This window comes from Manacus candei, unplaced genomic scaffold (genome assembly GCF_025592945.1).
Source record: "Manacus candei isolate 608988 ecotype Guabito, Panama unplaced genomic scaffold, ASM2559294v1 h1tg000072l, whole genome shotgun sequence".
Taxonomy (NCBI): Eukaryota; Metazoa; Chordata; class Aves; order Passeriformes; family Pipridae; genus Manacus; species Manacus candei.
In genome coordinates this window covers 5,740,516-5,765,100 of record NW_026138120.1, presented here as the reverse complement: position 1 = coordinate 5,765,100, position 24,585 = coordinate 5,740,516, and the positions used below count along the sequence as shown (strand labels likewise).

General features: G+C 47.3%; 1 protein-coding gene across 4 annotated transcripts; it reads right to left on the bottom strand.

Moving 5' to 3' along the window:
• Positions 1-138: 138 nt before the first annotated feature.
• HOXA2 (homeobox A2) lies at positions 139-24,341 on the bottom strand. 4 transcript variants are annotated; one of them, XM_051808331.1, is made up of 5 exons: positions 24,024-24,341; positions 21,579-21,660; positions 9,801-10,389; positions 1,904-2,123; positions 161-1,206 (listed from the first exon to the last, which is right to left on the bottom strand). In XM_051808331.1, exons 3-5 carry the CDS (start codon positions 10,270-10,272, stop codon positions 477-479), a joined length of 1,422 nt encoding a protein of 473 aa, XP_051664291.1. In that variant the 5' UTR covers positions 10,273-10,389; positions 21,579-21,660; positions 24,024-24,341; the 3' UTR covers positions 161-476. The 4 variants fall into 4 exon arrangements, with proteins under 4 accessions (XP_051664295.1, XP_051664291.1, XP_051664293.1 ...); XM_051808333.1 differs by lacking the exons at positions 161-1,206; positions 1,904-2,123; positions 21,579-21,660; positions 24,024-24,341 and adding exons at positions 6,536-8,327; positions 17,647-19,017; XM_051808334.1 differs by lacking the exons at positions 161-1,206; positions 1,904-2,123; positions 21,579-21,660; positions 24,024-24,341 and adding exons at positions 6,536-8,327; positions 18,411-19,017.
• Between the last annotated feature and the right edge of the window lie 244 nt (positions 24,342-24,585).

The following is a 24,585-nucleotide window of genomic DNA, read 5'->3' as shown; positions in this document are numbered from 1 at the left end:
GAGCTCGTAGTCAGAACGTTGGATTTTGATTATTAGTAAATTAATAGTGGAAGGGATGGGGAGAGATACCCATCATGTTATCAGTCTTGAAAGGTGAGAAAAAGAGGGGAGTTAGAAAAAGAAAAAAGAGAAAGCTCCTTGTAGCAAACAAGAATTTATTCTACCAAAAATACTTATGACAATGCATCCTAATGCAATACAAAAATAAAAAGAAAGTGAAGATACATTCCTATATGATCACTTTCTTACAGACCTCATATATTGCTTTCATAGAAGGACCTAGAATGTGGCTAGGTTAAAATTGAACACAACTAAAACTTCATAAGAAATGGCAAAATGGCATAGCAGAGGGAAGTAACAAACAGAAAATACTGACAAGGGAAAGGGAGGGGAAAAAATAAAATTAATTCACTGGAGGGGAAAAAAAGTAATAATGAGGAGAAAGCGGGACCCTTGGAGAGGACGTCTTTAATTTCTCAGTAATTCAGATGCTGCAAGTCAATTGTGGTGAGTGTGTCTGTAAAAAAGTCGAAACTGTCAGCAGAAATATCTACGGGACTGTCCAGAGATCCTGGCAAACTGGGGGAAACCGCATCTGAAAGCTGTAGGCAGGAATCTGTGGAGAAAACGCTAAAGTCCTGTAAAGAAGGGACATCTAGGGCCTCAGGACTGTCATTGTTCAGGCCAGCTGCACAGTTCTGGGCCATTGTTGAGAGGCAGTTTTGAACAGTGGGTGACTGATGTTGAAAATGTTTCAGATTTTTCTCATTGCTCGTTAAAGGCGAAACGGGGAAAGTTTGGGATTCGCCATTGTGCGCATTCTGCGCCTGCTGCTGGGAGAGGGCATTCTGCTGGAAAGTGTAGCCTTCCCGCTCCAAGAGAGCACCGGAGACGTTGCTAAGGGCTTGCTCGAAGAGGGATTTCTCCTCTTCCTCCTCCTCCTCTTCCACCGCTTTTTCGGGGTCCTCTAGGCTCTTAAATTTCCCCTCGCCGTTTTGGTTCTCCTTGCACTGGGTTTGTCTCTTGTGCTTCATCCTCCTGTTCTGGAACCAGACTTTGACTTGTCTCTCAGTCAGATCCAGCAAGGCTGCAATCTCAACCCTCCTTGGTCTACAGAGATACTTGTTGAAATGAAATTCTTTCTCTAGCTCCAAAAGCTGGGTGTTGGTGTAAGCCGTCCTCAGGCGCCTAGATCCACCGCTACCGCTATCGGGGATTTCAAGGGGGTCTGTTAAAAAAAGAAAAAAAAAAAAAAAAGAAAAACACCACCACCACACGCACCCCAAAGCATCACCGCCAGAACAGCAAAAGCAAAAACACACGGACGCACACACAAAACAGATAAATGCACGGATTGAATTTCAGCACCCGAGCACATCGCATCCCCGGGGGGGTGGGCGGGAGTGCTCTCTCTGCATGTATGTGTCTATATCTATATGTCCATATAGCATAAAATAGCAACTGCAACAAAATGGCCGCCTTTGGATGCAGTAAACCCATTGTGTTGCACTGCTGAGCGCCCTGTGCTGCGTGCCCCTCGGCCACCTCTGCCAAATCGCTGCCTCCAGCTCCCCAACCTCCCCACACCAGAGCAAACTTTATATTAGCCATACCGCAATTTATAATTAATGCATCAGCTGCTTAGCTGAGCGGGAGCAATCTATCACTCTTCATTACTGTCAAATATCCTAACTCTAGGACGGCGAGACAAGAGAGGTCAGCTCCAACTCAAATAAATCATCCCGCATTAAGCAAGTTTGGGGAAAGTTTGGGTTTCCAGCGCTCACCGCCAGCTCCGTCCTTCCCGCCGCCCGCCCTCCTTCTCGTCCCCCCGCGAAGCCGGGGGGATGCGGGGAGCCGAAATAGCGGCCCGGCGGGGCCGGCGGCACGTCTTTGGACTGACCTTTGTGGCTGAGGCAGGCAGGTCCAGCGGCTGAGGCGGAGGCCGAGGCGGGCGGCAGCGCGGATCGCTTGGACGCCTTTTTCTCTTTCATCCAGGGGTACTCCGGGGGTGGCGGGGCGCCGGCGGGGCCCGGGCTGCCGCTGCGGCCGCGGGGGCTCGCCTTGGGGCGACCGCCGCCGCTGTGGCGAGGGTGGCTGCCGGGGTTCAGGCTGGGGATGGTCTGCTCGAAAGGAGGAGGAATCAGTGTCGAGTGTGAAAGCGTCGAGTTCTTGATTGATGAACTTTGAAATGTATCACCGACAGGGGGAAAAGATGTCAGGCACTCAGCAAGCGATGGCTGGCTATTGATAAAACCGATCTCTCGCTCAAATGCGAAATTCATGGCCTTCAACTGGCAGCCCCCGCGGAGAAAAAGTTCCCTCGGATTCAGGGGGCTCGGGGGGGGGAAGGCCCAAGAAAAAGGAGAGAGAGGAGAAAAAAATATAGCATAGAAGATCGCTGGTGGGGTGTTTTTTTTCTAATTCACTGATTACAGCCGTATGGGGACCGTGCTACTATTAAACTATTGAATTCATGGAGACAAGGTTGAAATTGGACCGAATTGGCTGTCACATGATTGCCTCTGCCCAATGACAATTTGGGCTTTAATCAAAAGAAGCCACTGTCTGTTTGATTGATCCAAAAAAGTCGGGAAGGAACGCCTCATTGGGGGCCAGAAAGGCTTTATTTACACTTTTTTTAAAGAGGGAAATGATATGTCGAGTATCTATCCCCTTGGCGTCCTAATCTGAAGTGATCGGGGGTAGGGGGAGGGTGCATGTGCGTGGATATATTTGTGTGAGAGGCTGTGAGTGTGTGTGTGTGCGCGAGTGTGTGTGTGTGTGTGTGTGTGGCTGCTTGTCCTGCAGCCTCCCTCGCATCCACCCGCACACTCTTCTCTCATTGTTTGGGACTGTCAGGAAAACGCTTTGCACCTCACAAATCATTTAAGCACCTCAATCTGACGCCTTGAGTCATTAACAAAGTAATCCATTAATCTTTAAAGTTTTGACACCGTCAGGCCCCCGCATAAGAAGTTACATCCAGGCAGGAGTGGGAAGCAGAGGGTCCTGATTTTTTCCTAGGAATAGCACTTCCTCCAAAACTAGTTTCTCCTTCCCGTTCTCCTTCCCTACTCAGCCTCGATGGGCTCCTTTTTGTTTCTTTTCTTTTTTCCTTTTTTTCTTTTTGTTTTCTTGATTTTTTTTCCCTTTCTTTTTTTTCCCTCCTTTTTTCCTTCTTTTTTAGTTTTTTTTTCTTTTTTGGTGGCTAACGGGGGTACAGTACGGAGAACAATTCCTTGCCGGTGCTGAGCCAGTGTTTATCAGGATCTTCCTCAGCAACCTTGCTTCTAGGGGAAGAGTCATATAGGCAGCAGCCCCGGTGCTTCATGACTTCCCTTCTCCAGTTGGCTTCCCGGGATTGGAGCGTAAAACATAACTCTAGGAGAACCTCTCTGGGTGAGCCAAATGGCGAGGCTGCAAACGTGTCTGGCAGTTGCCTCTTAAAAAAAAAATATGTATCCCGTGCCTTAGCTTGCAAACGATACTCCCGGCTGCTGGCATAATTTGCTTAATAACCGTAGTAGGCTGGGTCTGGTGAGTATTTTCGATTACCAGGAAATATATGGGCTGGTAGCGGGTTTGTTTTCACGGGGCCAGGCAGGGCGAAAACGCTGCGGGGTTATGACTTGAGACACGGCACTCGCTTCCGACGCTTGGCTCTCGCCGCCGCCCTCTCCAGTCGCCCCTGCCAGGTCGAGGCAAGTCCCGAATTTGGATGCTTTGGGCACAGTTTTCCAACCAGACCGAAGTGAGAGGAAGAGCGATGACAATGATGGCCACAGTCACCAACCCGCTGAATCCTATGGTCACAGCCGCCCTGGGCAGCCTGGACGGGACTTGCTTTCCCGCGGAGCCCAGAGTGCCCAGCAGGGTAGGGTGCGCCGGGGCCGAGGGGAAGTCGCTTCCGAGTCGCTCTCCGCGTCCTCCAGGAGCCAGGAACGATAGCCAGCGCGATGAGGTGCCGTCTCGCTTTATTTTCGGAGTTGCCAAACGGGTCGGCAACCGTCTTCGTAATTACTGAGGAAAAAAAAAAAAAGGCGGGGGGGGAGGAAAGAGAAAACAAGACCCCGAGCACTCAGCGGTTCGGTCTGCGTCCAGTCTGCACGAAGTGCATTTAAAAAATAGGTTTTAAGTTAATGCACCCACAAGATGTAGCATATCTCCGAAGGCATTGGAGAGAGGGGGAGGGGAGGGGCCGGGAGGCTTTAAATGGGCTTTTTGGTGGTTGCTTGTTTAAATAAAATATAGAACGAGACTTGTCATTTAATCCCTCAAAAGGGATGACTTACAAATATCGATGCTGTTGGAAAATGCAAGGGGTTTAATTTTCTTGCTTTTAGTCCAAACAAAGCTCTGGTGGTGTCTGTGCGCGATCAATCTTGGCCGCCAAAAGGTTTGACAGCTTACTGGCCCTTAAGAACACATTTAAAGCTTCTTGGTCTTTCCAAGATCAAATGTGGCCGAGAAAAGAGGCAGAGCAAGAAACGCAAGTAAACAAGACAAAAAGCTGCTTTTAAAATATGCTGGCAGAGGACTGAGCTGCTGGGGAAAGTCCAGTTTTATTTTGCTTCTTGGTGCCTACGCTGGGGTCGGGTTTTTCTTTTTCTTTTCTTTAATTTTTTTCCCCTCTGGAAAATATTGGGATTAACAGCAGGATGACAAATAATAAAGAAAGAGGTTTGGACTTTAACCAGGCTTTGTGAGTAAAACCTGTGTGGGTGTCTCTATTCTGCACATTTGTTTCTTGTGGTTAGTCTAATACAAAAACCACCTGGAACAAAACCTTTGGCGAGAGGACGCAAAATTCTTGGGGAAATCAATTACTGCTGCCTCCAGGGGGATCTTTTAATCGGGCGAATCTTAAAAGCGAAATTACAAATTCTTATGTGCAACCTACAGGGTCCGAAGAAGGGATTTAATACTGTTTATGGAAAGAAGGGGACAAAATCGCCTGTATTTTTCTTTCTTCGAGTGGGAGGGGAGTAAAACGCCAAATTCCTTCTTTTTGAGCATTTTCCTTAATGTAACTCGTGGTGCTAAAGGAACCACTCAGTAAGTATAGTGAGCGTACCGTTACCTTTTGTTGTATCTAACCTAACCGATCCGAGAGGTGGGGGGGCGGCTTGAATTTTATACGGGCGCTCCTTTGAAACGGGCAATGTCTTGCAATGTGGCAAAAATGCTTCCTTCGCCTACAAAAATAATAATCAGTCTTTGGTCTGTATTGGGTAGTAATCAGTTTTCAATGAAAAATATCAGCCTACATAGCCTTTCTTTCCACGGTTACATGTCTACATATACAATAAACAGCACGGTATAAATCTATTTGCTGTTCTTTTCTTTGACTGAGCACGCTTTATCTATTTATGCAGAAAAGCTCTGTATAGATTCACGGATGCATGACAATGTTTCAGCATCAGGCAAGGATGGTTCTGGGAACAAGATAAAGCCCAAAGATTAATAATATTTCAGTATGAGACCAAAATGGCGACATTTTTTTTCTGTGCTCTAAGAGATACAGATGGTGAACAGCGTGCATTATTATCTACATAGCATAGGAATATGTCTTTATAAACATTCAGGGGTGTATTTTACCTAGTATATTAAGGTCCGTTTTGATTTATCTTTCAAGTTTCAATCTGAAAATTATGGACATTTCGCCTGAAAGGAAGAAAAATGGGATTTAAACACAAGCTTGTGGGTTTCTCCCTTCTACCTCGAGTTGATTCGGACCGGAGACCCCTACGGGTGCCCGTTTGGGGCCGGGACAGTCGCCCTTCTACAGTACCGTGTCCCCCTCCTGCGATACAAACACACACACACACACATCCACACCCCCACGAGGGAAGAAAGGGAACACAAGGCTCCCCTCCCCCACAGCTTCAGGCTACGGTGGGAGGAAAGACGGCTCAGAAAGAATGAAACAAGCTCCAAATAAAATAATAAAAATACTAATTATTAAAAAAAAAAAAAAAAGGTAAAAGGAAAAATCCACTTCTTAAAGGAAAAGGAAAAAAACGACGGCGGGGATGGCGGGTGGAAGGAGTAGCAGAGCGCACATCCACGCCCCAACCGCATTCGCGGTTCGACCGGACCCATCTCTACCACCACTGCTCCCCAGTGCTGGCGGGACTCCGGAGCCCCGGCTCCCCTCTTTCCACGGCGGGCCAGCCCAGGGGCAAGGCGACCCCTCCGCGCCAGCACCCACGCAGAGCTTTATCCTGAGCTCTGCTCCCATGTGCTTCGCACACAGCGTTGTACACACATACAGGCACACACCCCCGCTGGCCTCCTCGCGCTGCTCCGCCGCCGGTCCCCCCTCAGACCCCGCGGGGAGGGGGCGATCCGCGCTCGCCTGCCCTCCGCGCCGGGCGGGCACCGCGCAGCGGGTGCGGGAGGAGGCAGCAGCCACGGGCCCTGAAGCACCGCTGAAGGAAAGGAAAAAAAAGAGAGAAACGTAGAGGGAAAAGGGAGAGGAAAAGAAAACTCTCTCTCCATGCCTAAGAAATGCTGTAAAGGAGTCGCGGGGCCCTTCGGGTGGGCGATGAGATCCTCGTGTGAGTTTACAGGCGAGTTTCCTATCTCCCCACGTCATGAAGGGCTCTCCCTTCCCCTGAGCTGTGAAGAACATGTTCTTAACTCTTTCTTATTCAGAATAAAAACTTTATTTTTTTTTCCAGAACGTGAGCAGCAAGGAATGTATAACTTTCAAAACAAATCTAACCTTTTCAGCTTCACACGCTTTTCACCTAGCTGGATGTCACAAGCATAAAGTATTCAAACCGTGATCTTTTTTCCCAGATTTTATTGCATCATCATCATCATCGTTATCACCATTTTTAATAAAAGGAGCTACTAGTTTCCTTTCAAATGATATTTCCAACACGTGCCGATATGCCATCTAACATATGGCCAGGTAAATACCGCCTGAATATTCAGGGTACAGATTTTTTTATATATATATAAATATGAACAAATGGGGATAAATAAAATTTTAAACACTTAGATTATTCAATGTTTGCAAAAAAAAATATAAATAAATCTGAATGTTCACCAGCATACACACATTGAAAGACTTACACGTATCAATAATCGTCCAGGGAGGCCCTGTCCAAGCGCTTGTGATGTCTTTCTTGCTATTTAAAAGAAGTGCAATAAAAAAAATTGCTTCCCCGTGGGATCAATCATGTACGAACAAATTCACATTTAAGAATTCCTTTTATAGAAAATTTGTTCATATACCCTGTTTTGATAAAAGTGTAGAAGGTAAAGTATAAAGCCTCTGCATACTCCCAAAGTGAGACACAAGGCTACAGTTCAAGAAGATAAATATCCACTAGTGAAACTATAGAGCAATTCAAGCAACAAATATTGCTACGTCACATAAACTAGAAAACGCTTTTACGAAAGGAAACAAACCAAACCAAAATGAACAAAAGAAACAAGAAGGGGAGGGGAGGGCACATGATGGGGGGAGGAGAAAGAGAAGGGAAGGGATGAGTACTTTCCAAAACTTGGGGGCTTGGTGTTCCACTTAGTGACTCCTGTCTCTTACAGATGGGTGAGTTTGGGCGCTTCCTGAATTCTTCCCTGAGAAGGATGGTGAGCAGTAAGGTCTGTGTATGTTGGATGTGGATCACAAGGTCCATGGTGGTGATTGTTGCCCATTGGCCCAGCCCCGCTGTAGTCCATGTTGGCAGAGGGAGGATGAGGGAGATGAGTTAGACCAAAGATGGAAGGCCCAGAATTGGTCATGGTCTCCACGTAGTTGCCCCCTACATAGACGGGGCTTCCCTGTATATGTGGATTCCCATAACCGTTGCCTTGAAGAGGATGAGTATCGTATTCAGGTGTCACAGCTGCCGTTCCCGTGTATCTCTTTTGAGGAGGTGGGCAATTATTAAGAGGAGTGGTATACGATGCAGGGATGCCATAGGTGTTTTGATGAGGCTTGTTAAATGGTGGAGGCGACTGGGGCTCGTAGGGGACGCTGTTTACTAAAGAATGCATAGAGTTTAGATATCCCCCAGCAGCTGGAGGGACAGGGCTTCTGCTTGGGGACTGTCCTCCTGAAGAGGTCATCATGCCCTTGCCCTTTTGATCCTTTTTGTATTTCATTCTGCGGTTTTGAAACCAGATTTTGATCTGTCTTTCCGTGAGATTGAGCAAATTAGCCATTTCTACCCTTCGTGGCCTGCAAAGGTACCTATTGAAGTGGAACTCCTTTTCCAGTTCTACCAGCTGGGCACTTGTGTAAGCTGTACGGGCTCGCTTAGAGGAGGTTTGCCCCGGAGGGCTTTTATCACCAGCACAACTCTCACCTATGTAAATCACACAAAGAACACAATCAGCATGGCAAACCTAGACATGGCAACATGAGAAAATGGCCAACACCAGCAGCACCGGGAGAGTCCAGCTCTCAAGCACAAGAGGGATGCCCATGTGTGCAACGAGTTCTCCCCCATGGCATGAGCTCAATCGTGCCAAGCAACAAGCATCAAAAGACTTCCTTCACCTCTTTAGTGTCACTATATGACTACACTTGCTTCCTTTAAGAATGACAACATGCAACATATCTTGAACTTGGCATAAAGGAGCAGGAAAGGTTTAGGGAAATACAGTGAGGTTTAGAAAGTCTGAAGGTGAACCTATGGTTCTGCTAGCATAGTGTGATCAGAGTCTTCAAGAACTAGCTGTTCTCCATTGCTGTAAAGACCTGAAGCTCTCTTTTTCTGAAAACCATTTAATATACCATTTCAGATATTATATATACATATAAGCTAGAAATGCCTGAAAATTGGGTCTCTACGGTATAAAATTTTAACATAAAAACATAGAATTGACAGTATAGTGTTTTTATCATGTCTAGGGTATGGCATAAACATATGGTAGTGATTGGGAAGTATCCTACAGTGGCTAGGCTTGCAGATAGGCATATAGATATACTGAAACTTTACTGCTTTTTAATAAAATAAATACATGATATGGAAGGCTGTAAACAGCAGTGTTACCGTGACTTTAAAAAGCAGACTGGCAAAGACCATTGCTAAAGTTTTGGACTCTCTTTCCAAGGCACACTTCAGTGAAAAAGAGGAAGAAGTCAGAATAAACCCAACTCCTGGGCATTAGAGCTAGCACTGGTGTTATCAATTTAGGTTTCCTTCAGTAATAAAAGCATTGATATACACTTCCATCCCTCAAATAATGTTTTATGGGCTGAAGTTTATGGCACTCCAGAATGATTTCTGTTTACCATTTCTGTAACTTTGCCAATCAGCTTATTAAAATAGGAAGAGGTTCTGACTGCATGCAGGGCATTGATCCTGCCTGGATGTGATTATGAGCTATTTTATTCCCGTTACACTTCAGCAGAGATAGGTCACTGTCTTATTAATCTAACAGCACCATGCCAACAAAGTACTCGGGACAAGTCTCTGGCTTAAGGCCTGGGCTGCTCCACACTGACATGATTTACTGGAGGGGAGATTACCTAGGAAATGCAATGGATGCGGGAGGGCACAAGTGGTTCAACCACTTAGGAAGCAAAGTCAATTCAGACCTATTCTGCAAGGCTGGAAAAGTTTTGCATGGGGTGATTTGTTCACTGACTCCCCTCAGTGAATGAGCCGACTGATAGCAACCCCTTTCCAAAAGCTTAAGGCAGCCAACTCAGAGAGCAAAAAAGCCCACACCCTCCCTTCCCTGAAGTGGAGATGGGTAGAGACAGCCCTCCTCCCTACTGGATGCATAGCCAGCCAAGGGGTACCCAGGGAGAGGGGGAGCATGTTTCATACCTGAACTGGAACTGCTGGTTTTTTGCTTTGTATTTTGCCGAGACTCTTTCATCCACGGGAATATCTGTTTGGACACGGTGGGTGAGTTAAGAGCTGGGCTCTTGGTGGGGTTGGCTGGGGCAGGGTTGCTGCTGGCATTTTGAGATGGTGAGGTGGAGGATGGAGGTGGAGGTTGTGCCTGCTGGGCTGGAGGTGGCTGCGGTGGAGCCTGTGGGTCAGCGAGGCCAGGAGGCTGGAGAGGCTGGCTGGGGAGGGTCCTCATGCAACTCTCACTGATGTCATTGGCCTTGTGGTGGGACACAGAGCTGCCAGGGGACTGGAGGGAGCACGCAGGACGGTGGTACTCAGTTTCCACAAGTGATGAAGATGGAGGATATTGCTGCTGACTCGCATTATAAGTGAAACCATTTGCTCCTTGGTAGGGGTAGGCACCATAGATTGCAGAGCTGTCGTAGTAGGTCGCTTTTTGCATTTCGTTGTTTCCCAATATTTATTTCACAAACTGACAGGGTCTTGACACCCTTGGAGAATAACATTGGCACCCCTCTGTCACGTGGCGTTCTTCCTCCAATGGCCTCTCCAGGCAGACCTGGGGTGTGGGGAGAGCAGAGCAGGGTGAAGAAATGGTACAAATCCATCTTACTTTCAATAGCTAAGTGACATGAAAGCCATAAAAGAAAAAGTGGTCAGCAATATTTAGCAGCATGACTTGGCCTCAGGCGCAGAGCATTTACTGGCAGCTACAAATATGTGCTTTGCTGCACCGGGATATGGGCTTTCTAGCGTTATTTATTTATTTATTTATTTATTCTTAAGAAATAGAGCAAGGGGGTTTGATCGTTTATCACCAAGAGGCTGTTTTAATACTGGTCGCTGAGATAAGGGTGATCGAGGAATCAGTAATGGGTAGGGGGTGGGCTCTTACTTCATTCCAACTCTGAGATCAAACTCTCTCCTGTAACCAATGTCGTTTTATTTTTAGCCTTTCTCTCCTGGTTACGACTCTCTATACAACTTCAAAGAAATACATGAGATTGTTCCTGTCTACGTGTGGCAGGGGGCAGGAGAGGGGTGGAAAGGTTCCCTAGGCAGGGATATGTAAACACTCCGATTCCAAGTGATGGATTTTAGCTTGCCTATGAAATGCTCGATAGGAAAATAAACAAAGCACCTTCTCCCCTCCGTGCTCGCACCCCAACCCGAAACGGCCGGGTCATGCACCCCGGCAGCAGCGGTTTCTGCACGGGCGAGCCCCGACCGACGCCCGCAGCGGCTCCCTCTCGGCCCCGGAGTGCTCGAGCCCTCCTCCCACTCGTGACTGGGTCTGGAGCCTTAACTGCACCCGCCGCCGCACAAAGCCCCTTCTGCGAGGCCAGCAGGGGCAAGTTGGGAGCTTCGCCCGTGGTTGTTTTTTCTTTTCCCCAGCAGTTATTTACAAGACACTAACTTTTCGTGGAATCAGCCAGATCCTACCTGTTAAAACATGATGGATTGGGGGGAAAAAACACCAGGAACCTGAAAAACCAGCGTTCATCTCCATGACCACGGCTTGAACTTTCCTTCCAACTTAGCGATAATAGGTTCTGTCTTGGAAACTGCTATGTAATTTGATGTATGAGGGTCACTTGGCTGGGGAGAGGGTGGACACAAATCCAGAGAATGCTTCTCCTGCCTGGGCGAATCCCTTCCCCGCCCCCCCCCCCCGGTCCCCTTTTTTTTTTTTTTTTGGTCACCCATCCTCCTTTCTTTCTGGGATTTCCCCCCCTCCATACAACCCTCCCTCTCTCCCCAGATTAAAGTCTACTGGTCACCTGCTTGAAAATAACCAATTAAAGAATCACCCGTATTAATGAGAGAAGACCTGTGCATAACCTCCGATCTAGGAGCTGTTTCCACACGCACTCACATTGTTCTCAGAAATTGAAGTGTGTTCCTCACCGTCCCCTACCCTCTTTGCTGGCAAATAACCATGTATTTTCAGATCAGAAGAGCCTCTCTTTTCTTTTACCACTTTCCCTGTACTTAAGCAGCTGGATATTCCCCCCCCCCCCCCCAAAACATCTAACGAGGACAAATGCTTAGGGGCGAAAAGCCTTACACAACATATGCACCAAACGAGCTCATTCTACGCCTTTCAAGTTATACAGGTTCTTAGAAAACAGTACTCCTTTTGTTAGATCGTAACAAAATGAAGGCAATACACCTACAGCAGAGCGGCTATCCTGTTATTGCACTAATCAAGCTCTTTGGATGCTATTAAGCTAATAAGGCGATGGAGATCTGAGGCGCGCACACAGTTTCCAGTTCCTCGCCTCTCCTTCCCGATGCTATCTAGGCCTGGTGTGATTTTTCTCAATTCCTTTGAAAGAGAGAATATAGACACCACTACCAGAGGAGAAGGAGGAAATAATCAGCCAGTGGTGATTTTACAAAGACACCCGCCTTTCATGATCGCGACATCAAATATTTCGCCTTCCCTTGGCCGCTAGGAAGTTTGAGGCGCAGGCAGGACGGGTAGTGCGGAGTGGGGATGCTCCCGCCGCTGCTGGCCCGCAGACAATAGACAACTTTACTCGGAAGTAAAAATATTATTGAAGTTTCGGCCGCCTGCCAGCAAGTAAAAAAAAAAAAAGTCAGATCCCGCGTTTGGCTTCGCCAAGTTAATCACTTCCTACAAAGTTATGGAGAAGCGGGGGTAACCTGAGGAGAGCCTGGTCATTCCTGGAGAAAGTGGGAATAGCGAGATTAAGAGCGACAACGATCACGATAATAATAGGGTCCTAACGGGAGAGGGGAGCAAGAGTGGGGGTGGATTTACCACCCCAGCCGGTGCCTGGGAGGGGAAGAGTTCTCCTCTCCCCCTCGAATACAAAAGGCCAGGTCTCACAAACACAGATGGGCCCCCGATTTTTCCAATGCCCGGTTTATCGGCTTCATCTCCGTTTGTGCAATACACAGCTCTGCTATTTACCAACTTCTGTCCCCCCACCCAAACGGCCCAGAGACAGCAGATGAAAGTTGCTTGGGGAAGGCAATTCGCTTGCTTTCCTCCACTCCCCACTCCAGCTCTCTCTTATCCTCTCCTTCCCTCCGTTTTCCCCTCCTCCCAAGCACACCAGATCTTTGCCCTGTAACTCTCAGCCGAGCCCCGAACTCTGACTCTAGGACGAAAAATCGCGCAGCCCCCCTGAAAGATTTCCTGAAAGATAAAGATGAAGTTGAGAGAAGGTGGGGGGGTGGGAGGAAAAGAGCAGAGAGAGCTGCCTGAACATGAAGTGTAAGGGTATCAGTCACTGCCTGGAAGGAAGCCCCAGCTTGTGAACTCTTCTTGAACCGACATTTAAGTCTACGGTCATAAATCACTGGGACATAAACTCCGCCATTCACGACTGATAGCAGCGTATTTGTGGCCTGCTTACCTTAACTTCTGACGACTGAGGCGGAAGCCAGCATGCTCTCTCTCTCTCTCTCTCTTTTTTTTTTTTTTTTTTTTGGAGGCGACACAACCCAGGGAGCAGGGGCTGTCTGCCTCAGCCTGATCCCTGTGGCCGCGGGGTGGGCACCGGCTCAATTACTCCGTACCCGGGACGAGCCCTGCCCCGCACGGATGGGGACGGTTGCTCCGGACACCCGCCTTCCCCGCTCCCCTGACGCTGGAGGCTGCCCACCCTACCCCGAGCCGGTCCCCGGCGTACCGGCCTCCCCCTGCGCGGGGCACGGAGGACGGGGATGTTTCCCAGGGCTGCTCTGGGAAAGGAAAGAGAGAGAGGGAAGGAGAAAGGGTGGAGGGGAGGGGGGGAGTGGAGGAAAAAAAAAAAAGAAAAAAATTAAAAAAAAAAAAGGAAGGAAGAAAGAAAGGCGGCCTCCTGGGGAAGCCTAGGGCAGGGTGGGGGCTGGGGAGGGAGCGAAGGAGCGCGGCAGTGAAGGAGTGCGGCCCCCCCCGCACCCGGGCGTCACCAAAGTCCAGGAAAATTATGCTAATGAAGACAAACGGCTCTCACAAAGGGTCGCTCTCACCAGCCTCCGGGGTGCTGCTGGGGGGCCTTGAGTTTGTCCCTCTTATCGGTGGGCTTGGAGGGCGGCTGCAGAATAGCCCCTTTGCCGCTCCTCACGGCCAGGAGCCCCGCACAGCCCTGGCTGAGTCCCGGGGAGGGGAGCAAAGCCCGGAGAGCCGAGGCTGGGTCCGGAGAGCCAACCGAAGCCCACCAGGATCCCCGCTCTGGGCGATGCTTTCAGAGCCACGCTGGAAATCATTAGAGTTACTAATTATTAACTCATGCATGCGTGAGCGCACACACACACAGATGTACACACAGACACCCCCCTGTCCCGTCCCTCCCCCCCAAATATCCCCAGCGCCTGGGACGGGCACAGAGGCGCTCACGCACACACATGTGCTGCACAGACGGGTCGGGGTGCCCGCAGCCCCCCGTGGGGACGTGTGGGAGTCAGCCCCTCGTGGATGCGAGCCCGGAGCCTCACAGCTCGTCTTCGCCTTCTTTCCGCGGCAGAGGTGGGGAAGGCCCTCGCCTCTTTCTTCAGCGCCACGGGTTTTGGGGGTGGTGGAGTCCCCCCAGTTTCCTGCAACAGAAGCACGGCAGCGACCGTGCAAACGAGAACTTAAACAAAGTTTCAGACCCTGCCGGTCTGGCAGACGTTAACGGGGCTCTGCCTTCTGCATTAAGCGGAACCTCCGAATAAAACCTAGGTGTAAATTTGACATTACTTCGTTAATTAAGGCATTACAAATGTAACCAGTCCGTTTAAAGCACGAGGGAGCCCGGCGTCATCTTTAAACACAAACAAAGCCAGGGGGAAGCGAGAAATAAAAAGCACTATAAGGCTGGGGTGGCCTCTTACGCATACCAATGGTTTTTGTCATTTATGGCTATGCAAGATTTATGACTTCGTGCACCAAAGCTGTAAACAGAGCACTAAAACAGAAAACACTTGCTCCTTATGGCATAAGTGAGAAGGCACCACATGAAAGGGGAAGCGGCCAGCGTAGGAGGAGAGGAGAGGCAAAAATCCCGCGTACGCGTTTTGCTTCAAACAATCCCATGAATGTTGCATCGGAAGAAAAAAAAGTCTTTTTAGTCAATAATCAACCCCACACTTTCTTCTGAAACTGCTGATCTGCCATTCGCCCACTTGCCCGGCCAAATAGCGAGAGGCAGCGCTGCGCCCCGACGGAGCCCCTCGGACTGGCGAGGAGGATTTGGACCGGGAGAGAAAGATGGGGACTGCCGAAACCTGCGGACACGGGGTAGCCTGCTGGTTTGGGGAGCCCCGCCGAAAGCTACGAGAGCTTTTCCGAGGAGTGCGTTTCAACTTGGGAGCCATCTCCAGCGGGATATTCTGACTCGTGCCTGTATTTAAGAGAGGAGAAGGGGAGTGGCGGGAAGGTCTTTTTAAAAATGAAAAGATTTTCAAGGACTTTAATCGTGAGAACCGAAAGGGTTCATAGGAATATTGTAGTGTTTCCTCCATTCGTCTTACTGCCTGCAAAGAGTATTTTGCGAGGATTCTCCTATTAGTCCTGTTTCCCCACGCCCCCTCTCTCCCCAAAGAGGTAATTTTAAACATGAGAAGATGATTATTTTTTTTTATGTCTCCGATGATGTAGAATAAGTGTTCCAACGCACAAATCCCCGCTGTTTTTATCTGTCTTTCCCTCCCAGAGGCCGAATATTTTCTTTCTGCTTCATTCCGCGGAGAGAGATAGGGCTCAGCTCGGGGAGGGACGGGTGGCGTTTGGGGCTGATTCCTGGGTCAGAAATGAGCTGCCTTTTCTCCCCGAAGAGACCCACTCTGCGGGACTCCCTCCTGTCTCCCCCCTCCCCTCCCCGGAGTTACTATTTTCCGAATAAAATAATGCCTGTAAAGCGCCTTGTCCTTGGATGCCCCGAAATGGAAGCAGGTAGCACCACAGTTCAAAGCTGGTTTGGGGGGGATCTCTTAGAGATGAAACAGCAAGGTAGGGAGTTGCTGGAGAAGGGGGGCAGTTCTGGAACTGGTGCCTGTCCAAGTCGTTAGAGATTTAGGAGGGGATATCAGCTGAATTAGAGAAGGACTGGACAATCGAAGGGAGTCGTGGTCAATCTAAATTGTTGTTTATATTTTCTAACACTAGAGAGGCAACGCACCCTTCGCTATTTGCTCAACAGACTGAAGTTATTTACACAACTCGCCGAAATCCTCCTCTCCCCCAGAACTCTTCTCGCTTTCTTTTGCTCTAGAGAAGGACTGTATTATTTATGAGTGTTTTAACTGGGTCAGTATGCATCCGAACTGGGCCATAAATCAGAGGAAACGCTGCCAAGTAATTTAGCTGCAATTAAAGCTCGCACTTTATTTTTGAGGCGCGTTTTGGCCCATTTCAAAATACGGTAAAGTCAGCCTTGGCTTTTAGACACACAGTTGGGAGTGAAACAGCTCTCCTCCCCTCGCTGAAGAGAGAGAGACGCCGGGTCTAAGAAAGGACAACGTGCTTCAGTATGGCGAGAAGGGGAAATATAACTCATTAGGGTCAGTTCTGCTTTGAGAACAGCTTTAAAGAACAGGAAAACGTGAGACCATCCCAAACATCACCCTGCAGATCTCTGCAGAACGGCCGCGAGCAACTCCGAGTGGAAATAACCTTTTTTGTTGTTGTTTTCAGCAGAGATTTTATCATCGTTCGCTTTTCTTCTTTCCTTCCCTTTCTGACCGCTTAGAAGACGAGCAATTAAAAACACCGGGTAACTGGACACAGAATAGTACAACAGGAATAGACGAGAGATGTGGAGGAAAGCCAGCCCCAGTGCTCCAACCTTTCCCAAAGCCGGGGCACACCGGGGAAATATGATTTCATATAGCATTTTGCCCTCCTTGGAAAGCCAAATAATCTTTCTTTTTTGTCATTTAAAGCGCATTCTTCATATATATATATATATACGCCTTCATATTTATAAGTATATGCAAATACTCACATATTTATATATACAGATATAGCTATATTTGTGTAAACGACGGGATGGATATGAATTTAGGTTCTCCTAGAAGGTACTTCCCAGTCCTCTCCTTTTTATTCTCTCTTTCCAGATCCCCTTTCAGAGAGACAGAATAAACTCGCACATTTCCAAGGTTGATTTATTGTTAGAAGCCGTGGCTGGCTTGTTCCTTCTCACCGCGGAGAAATAAAGAGGAGCCCCTTGGCTCATTTGGGAAGGAGAAGCTTTGCCATATTGCTGAGCGCCCATGCAGCGCTCCGCTCACAGTAAACAAAGTACCACTAAAGCATCATAAATAAAATGGCAGCACGATCGCACAGTCATCGATTTACGGAGCGGCAGCGGCCGAACAAACACCCATAAAACAACAACCACCGCCGCACACTCGAGCACGACCCCGACCGAGGAGCATCACATACACCCCCCGCATAGTTTTCTCCGACTTGCCCAAATACATAAATAAATAAACACAAAAACACACAAATAAAATAATAGAATAAAATTAAGGGAGAAATTTTCAAACATGACAATAAAGGAGGCTTCCGATCTCTAGCCGGTCATAAATAATGATAAGATGGCAATCGAGGGGCTGGAGCAGAGGCAGCTGGCCATCAACAGCAGTGTGGGATCTCTATGGAGAAAAATAAATAAAGAAGCAAACTCTCCCTGCTCTGCTCGCTGCGAGGGTAGAGTTGAATATTTACCGCAGCAAATTGAAACAAAGGGGGAAGCAGCCTGGGTCCGGGTGCACACACACCCGCACGCACACACACGCACTCACTCCAGCCTCTGCTACTGACCTTTGCCTCGAACAGCAATAACTCACCACATAAATGAACAATCAACGGAAATACCTTAAAATAAAATCCATCCTTTCTAACGAAGCATTTCGTCCTCTCGGCTCGACAATAACCTTTCCATAAGGAACGAAAGCTGTCAGCGAAATGGCCAGCTCTTGCGGGGACGGTGATGGGGGCAGGAGAAAAAAAGAATAATAGAAAGCAGTGCTTGCTCTGAACAGAAACTGGAAAAGCGTAATCGCAGACGGAGCCAGACCGGGTCTCCACTCCAAATGCCACAATAATGCGCTGTATTATGTGCTCACGTGGTCATACGTCAACTTAAATCCTTTTATTTGAAATAGGGAATCACTGAAGGAACTGGCTTTCTTAGAGCGAGCCTTCGCTTTTTAAAGCCTTAACCCAATATGTTAAAGAAGAGTTTTAAGGGAGGAGAAAAAAAAATTTTAAGAGATGCAGATGACTGGGGGAGGGGGGGAGATTGGTTTGATTCTCTTTCCTCCCACACCAATGTTTCTTTACACAAAGCCCATTGGAAGGTAAGCGGAATTCTTCTTATAATATGGGATTACGCTGCACTTTGATACTTAGCCTAATTAACCGGTATTTGCTCCCCAGGCCCGCCACTCTGCTTCACGTCGCATATCCTCCGCAACTCCCGAAGAAAACCCAAATCTTAATGCTATTATTTCCAGCCCTCTTCTAAACGGGACGATTACCAGCCTTCCCCCCACCCCCAGCTGCTATTGTACAGGGCTTGCTCAACTCCCACTCGCTACATCAGGGCTCCTGTAGAAACTAAAAAGACCTTTAATTACCTGACAAAGGCAAAAGACCGTCTCTTCTAAGAAGCTAGTTGATTTTTGTCCTCGTAACACCCTATGAAGAATACACCTTCCTTCACTGGCGTGCCTCTGAATTTTGCAAAATCTTTTGGGACCTTGCTGTTAAACCTGTGCTTACGCATTTCCTATACAGCTAGTTTGAGTGATGCACAAAATTATAGGTTGCTAATGATGAAAAAAAATTGAGGAGGGGGAGCTCTTTGCCTAAGGGGAAAAAAAATTAAGAAAAAAAGAGAAGAGCGAAGTTGTATGCAGCCCCTGAGCCAGGCAGCTTCGCCTGTGTGTGAACACATCACATCTTCCCTGTTAGACTGTTTAACTTGTTCTATTGACACAATAAGCTAAACAAACAAAAGAAACCCTCCACTCACATAACTTTTCTAGAAGGAATCAAAGCAAAACAGGCAGTTCATTCTTTTAACGTGCTCCTGGTCCAGTTTTGTGACTCCAGCATTGTGCATCATGATGCATACACTCTAACCTAAATCTTTCCACCATCTCCCATAAGTTCAAAGAAGCTAACTACATATTCCCTCTAAGTGGTTCACCTGCATATCATTGAACAGAATGGAAGGAGTTTTCTTTTTAAACGTGGTTTTTTGAGATATGACCAAGCCTTATATACGCTTCCCTGGATTGTCAAAGTGGGCCACTGGAACATAAACCCACTCGTAACAGTGTATAGTAGTGGCTACTGCAGCAAAGTCAGCATGAAATTACAATAGGAGAAAAATTTGCAATTTTTCATATGGAAGTGATTAAGCTAGTATCAGCGTATACATCTATTATCCCTCACTAAGAACTGGAATAAAAACTATAGACCTTTGAAAAAGAGAAAGCATTAGGTACACTCGACATGCCCGAGTCTGTGACTATCAGAACGCGTGGTAACTCCATAGCTCTCATACTTATCATAAACCAAGGCCTATATTTGCTCGAGATGGATTCACGGTTCTTTTAAATATGGTGCATTTACATCCCATAGAAGAAACATACAGAGAAGTTATTCTGCAACAATGACACTGAAATTACTGGGGATTGGAGCAGATGTTGAAGAAAGTAAAGCAAGCCTGTCTTGGGGCTGTTGTAAAAAGTTATCGACTGCTTTGCGTCAAAAGCAGAAAGATGGCTTTAGAAGTTACAGTCCTGAGCAAATAGAAACTACAAAAGCAATAAATCACCACCATAAGTCAGCTTAAATGCCTTAACGCTAGCTGTGACTATTGGCTTCAAAATCCTGTTTCTATGAACATCTTTATTAGTATTAATGGTCAGGTTAATCCTAAAACTACTGTTTAACAATTAACTTCATTATATAGTGGGGAAACTAATTAATTCTTAAGAAAAGTAACTTCTTGACTTGTGAATACCTTTCACAGGGTGTGCTTTGGGAGGGTAGAGGGGGGAGTCTGCCTAACTTCGTACTCTCCTGGATCGCAGCTGAAAATTATTCCCTTCTGCCGAATTTGGAGAAAGTTTTCTTTGCTCTGATAGCATGATTACGAAGTTTCAGAAACAAATTCAAATGATCTTGCGAGTTGCAGGCACTAGGTTTCCCTCACCACTCTATTTATTGCTTTGTTCCTGTTCCTGGACATTCAACATTGTGTTTTATTACCTCGATGATTTGGAGACCCGAAACACTGTTTCTAGGAGAAAAATGTGGAGTTTATCAGTAGGTCTGCTACTGATTTTTCCGTGCTTTATACACATGGCTTCGAGCTGAGCTGAAATTCCAGCCTCAGTAACAACAAACAGATCTGAGTTCATAACGTGCCTTCATTAAGAGAGACCCTTTGTGCCCACTCTGGCATCAATAGCCACTCCTGGCATTAATGCTATTTAAAGTTGTCTTCGATATAATTAGATTTAGGATTTTTACTGTGTTTCAAGTTTACTCTAATGATAGTTGTTAAGAGGTGTGCCTATCACTCCCATGTGGAGATGAAATGGGAATCACCGTATGATACAAGTACTTATTTCCTCACTCCCTCGAAAGATTTGAAATCTGCTGGGATGCAGAGCTGTTTACCTACATCCGTGAGTCTGATAGAGATAAACTTGGTCTTTGATCATTTCCAAGTAGATAAAAAGAGTAGAGCTATCGACTGCGCCCTTGTGCGAGAAGTTCTGCTCAGAGTCAGCAGAGTCAGAGTCTACCAGTGTTGGATTCGTCGAGGAATCCCAAATATCTCTGCACGCAATGCTGTGGGTACATGCCACTGCAGGAAGGTTCCTTCGTACCGTATTTTCGCTTTCAATTTCCGAACACAAGCGTGAATGGACATTTGCAGTGCCTTTTTGTAGTTAAGATTTAAGCAGCCCATTAAGCCAACACAAAGAGCCCTTGTAGTTCCGTAATTTATGGCCGCTTTTAAAAGGTAGTAAAGTACACTAATTGTACATCAACGTCCAAAAATAAGCAGGTAAATCTAGCAGGATTTTGAGCTAATTCTATGTAATCCTCCCCTCTCGGCGGCTGGCATGAAAAAATTGTCACTATGGAAAGCATTTCATTTCTCCTGCCAAAGGACCAAGCACATAAAAGACTCCAACAACTCCGAACCACCAGACACTGACCTCCGTTCAGTGCAAAGCAGGCCGGGCCAGACAAATACCCGAAATTTACTCGCGAACCATTCTGGTGTACGCACGCAGGCAAAAATCAGGTTTTCTAACATCCCCACATGCACTCCACGTTTGCAGAACTGGCTGCGGAACTCCTCGAGGAGGAGGCGAACAGACAAGCCGCGATAAGCAGCCATTCAACACCGAACCGGCTCCAACCCTCTCTCCCTTGCCTTGCGCCTTTGATTTGGGAAGGAGCTAAGAATGGACAAAGAAATTCTCTAACTCCTTCGCTCTTCAGATGACTTTGCATCCTTCCTGTTCCCAATGCCTTTATAAGGATGGCGATCACTCAGGTCCCGTACACTTCTTTGTCTGCCCAGACACGCGCATTCACCACCCACGGAAGATGAATAGAGCCAATGCAGAAAAAAATTCCAGCTAGGTTAAATATTTATCACAACAACAACAAAATCTCATTCCAGCAGGCTTGTTCTTCATGCAGATACCAGGCAAATCGCTTTCTTACAGCAGCCACCGGCGCAAAAGCAGCGGCCGCTGACCGACTCTTACCTTCTCCAGCTGCGCAAGGTTGGGCTGAAGCGCTCCCAGCTTCTTCCACCGCCCCGGCCGAGCGGTTTCTTTTCGGGGCTCCCTGTAAACAAGCAACAAACAGTGCCTTACCGGGGAGTGCAGGGGGAGGTATTTTGCGCCTTCATTGGCAATACATGGTTTGTCGGGTGCGCTGGGAGAGCCCCGGAGAGGGGTGGGCAGGGATGGAGCGGGCTCGGGCTCCCTCGCGGAGTGTGGGTTGCCACCCGGATGAAGAGCACAGGGAGCTGAGAAATAAAAGCGTGCGGATGATTTTTTTTTGTTGTTTTTTTTTTTGGTTGGTTTTTTTTGTGTGATTTTTTTTTTTAATTTTTTTCCTCGTAGACAACTATGCCTTCTGTCTCCAAGTGTTTGGAAATACTGTCATTCCGAATTCTTGTTACATGAATGTCTGCTTTATTTTCCTCTGGGAAACCTTTGTTTAGGATCATTTAATCAAGAACAGACATTAAACACAAGTCGTGGTGTTCATCTCTGCTGAATAAAACGCGGAAAGTGTTCCAGTTTAAATGCAGGGAGTATTGTGGTTGGGCTTTTATTCAAACGGTTATTCAGGGCCCAATCCTGCCACCACTAGCGCAATAAGAGACTAACAGTTGACCTCACTGTAGCGGAATCGGGCCCAAATGATTTTTTTTGGCTTTTTTTAAGGGGAAAAAAAAAAAACAAAACAGAAACCAAAAACCAAAACACTGAAAGCCATTGACGGAGGGGGGAAAAAATCGGGCCGCTTCTTTCCCCTAAAATAAACAATACCGCACAGTCCAATAAGACAACAGTCAGATTATTTGCATGTCACTTACTGAATCACTTTTATATATGAATTTGTCAGATACAACAATGTACCCTCGTATTCAGTCTTGCTAATAAAACCCATCTAATGCATCTTAAAATCGTCAGTAAATGCAAATGCTAATAATTAAATAACACAGTTCTTGTGAAAGGGTGTTATCTGAGCCTTGGAAATATTAGGTCTATCTTGGGATAACTTTTCGAGCGGAGACTTTGCTTTGGTAATTTAGTAGTTCAATAATTACGCTAATAATTTTAAATTTGGTGTTGAACTCCAGTCTACATAAAATCATGCAGTAATAGCCTACTAAACTGTTTATTGCTGTGTCATAAATTTGAGAGCGCTGACTGTTAAAATCTACTGGCAAACACAAAAGAAAATGGAAAGTTCAATCTGCAATGGCAGAGCCCGGGTGCTGCTTCCTGGGGTTATCCTTAGCTCTACCTTTCTCTCCACTCGCCTTCAGCGCAGGGGGAACCCCCTGGCATTTTAGGCTCAAAAACATACCTTAGCCGTTTTGATCCCTAATCAATAGTCACGTTACAAACAGCAATAATCATCGATCAAGCATGTCGTGACTCGGTTGTCCCACTCGTGTTAAATATGGAGCGTGTATCTGAAAATGGTGCCAGCGACTTTCTGTTATTTATTTTAGAGCTATTAGGTCACGCTACCATATTTTACACTGCCACGGTCCTTTAAACTATGCTGCTTCTTGAAAGAGTTGCTAAGTAGCAGTAAAGCACTTCAAAAAAGCTCTAACTTTTTTTTTTTTTTAATTTGTTGTTATCCCAAACTCTAATATTCATTGCGGCACTCTAAGTTCGTACATAAATCGTTCAGACTAATGAGTCATAGAGAAATTCGCCCATGACTTTTCCTTTACAATGCTCACTGCCTTTCCATTGCTTTTTTGGCCCTGTATTAAGAGCCGGTGATTTATTAACGCCAGGAAAATTGAACAAAGCAGGTCCTCCTGCACCGTGGCACCCAGCCTTCCACAGTGTGAATTAGAACATTATCAAATGTGTTTGCTTCGGTAACACTTAATCACCAAAAGCCGTAATGTGACCACAAGGCAGCTGAAACAAAGATTTAACATTTCTAAATATTAAACTTGTTAAGCAAATGCTCAGCACACAAAGCAAGCACAAACAATTAAAGTCATCAAGCTAGAAATACACACTACCTACTTACCACCACAGACCCTACTGCTTGCTTAAGAAGTTTAGAATCTTTCAAGATAAATCAGGTGGGTATTTTTTTTAAGAAAAAAAAAAAAAAGAAAGAAAAACAAACTCCAGTAATAAGGAGTTGAGTTTCACTTCTGAGAGAATCACTCCTAGTGAGGACTGACGGCCACAGATCCATTCCTGACTATCTGCATTAATTATTTAATGAGTCACGTGACCATAAAGATAAAAATTTCAATATCTCCCCCAGAACAGACGCAACACCTTTATCTGCGAGTGCAGGGATGCTCGCACTTGGGTCCCCTAATCTCTCCTTGCTTTGACAGCTCCTCAGTTTCTAGGGAGAGTGCTAGGGCATTAATAACATGGGTTTGTCCCGTCCTGCACAGAGAGATGGGTCAGCTTTACACCCACACACACCTCCAGACGAGTCAGTTGAACCCAGATCCTCATTGTCTGCAGCGGGGAGGGGGCTCTGAGCACCAGGACGGCATCCCCCGGGCCACCTTCCATGGGTCAGTGCTGCCTGTCCGCGGGCCCGGGCGGAGCCAGGAGGGCTGCCCCGGGCCGGAGGGAGGAGGCCGTGGAGCTTTCCCTGCCCACGCGGGGAGCCCCGGCCCCACTGGGACCCTCGTGGGCCGGGCTTGGGCGCCCGCGCAACACGGCGCTGAAGGGGACAGCCCTGGGGCGACCCCGCGGGATCCCACCCGCCGCAGCCCGGCCTTGCCGTGAGGCTGAGGACATGGCAGGAGCCTCCGCCTCCTCGGGGACGTGACGTGCGGGCGCCCCGGGGCCGCGCCGCCCGGGCGGCTCTGGCGGAGGTGCGGGAACGGCAGGCGGGCTCGGGGCTGCCCGAATAGGGCAGCACGGGAGGGCTGGGGGGAGCCGAAGTTTCATGGCAAGCCTGTCAAGATCTCCACCTGTGTGAGGGCTCCCCCCACCCCTTCCTCGTTTACAAACACTGAGCAAGAAGGCCATGGAA

What these genes read in the sequence shown, in the direction of transcription:
- HOXA2 (XM_051808331.1), bottom strand. Translation starts at nt 10,272, where the DNA reads ATGCAAAAAGCGACCTACTACGACAGCTCTGCAATCTATGGTGCCTAC. An exon ending in AACCAGCAGTTCCAGTTCAG is followed by an intron (nt 2,124 to 9,800) that starts GTATGAAACATG and finishes CCTTTCGAGCAG; the next exon opens with ACCATCCCCAGCCTGAACCC. An exon ending in TGCCTGCCTCAGCCACAAAG is followed by an intron (nt 1,207 to 1,903) that starts GTCAGTCCAAAG and finishes AATCCCCGATAG; the next exon opens with CGGTAGCGGTGGATCTAGGC.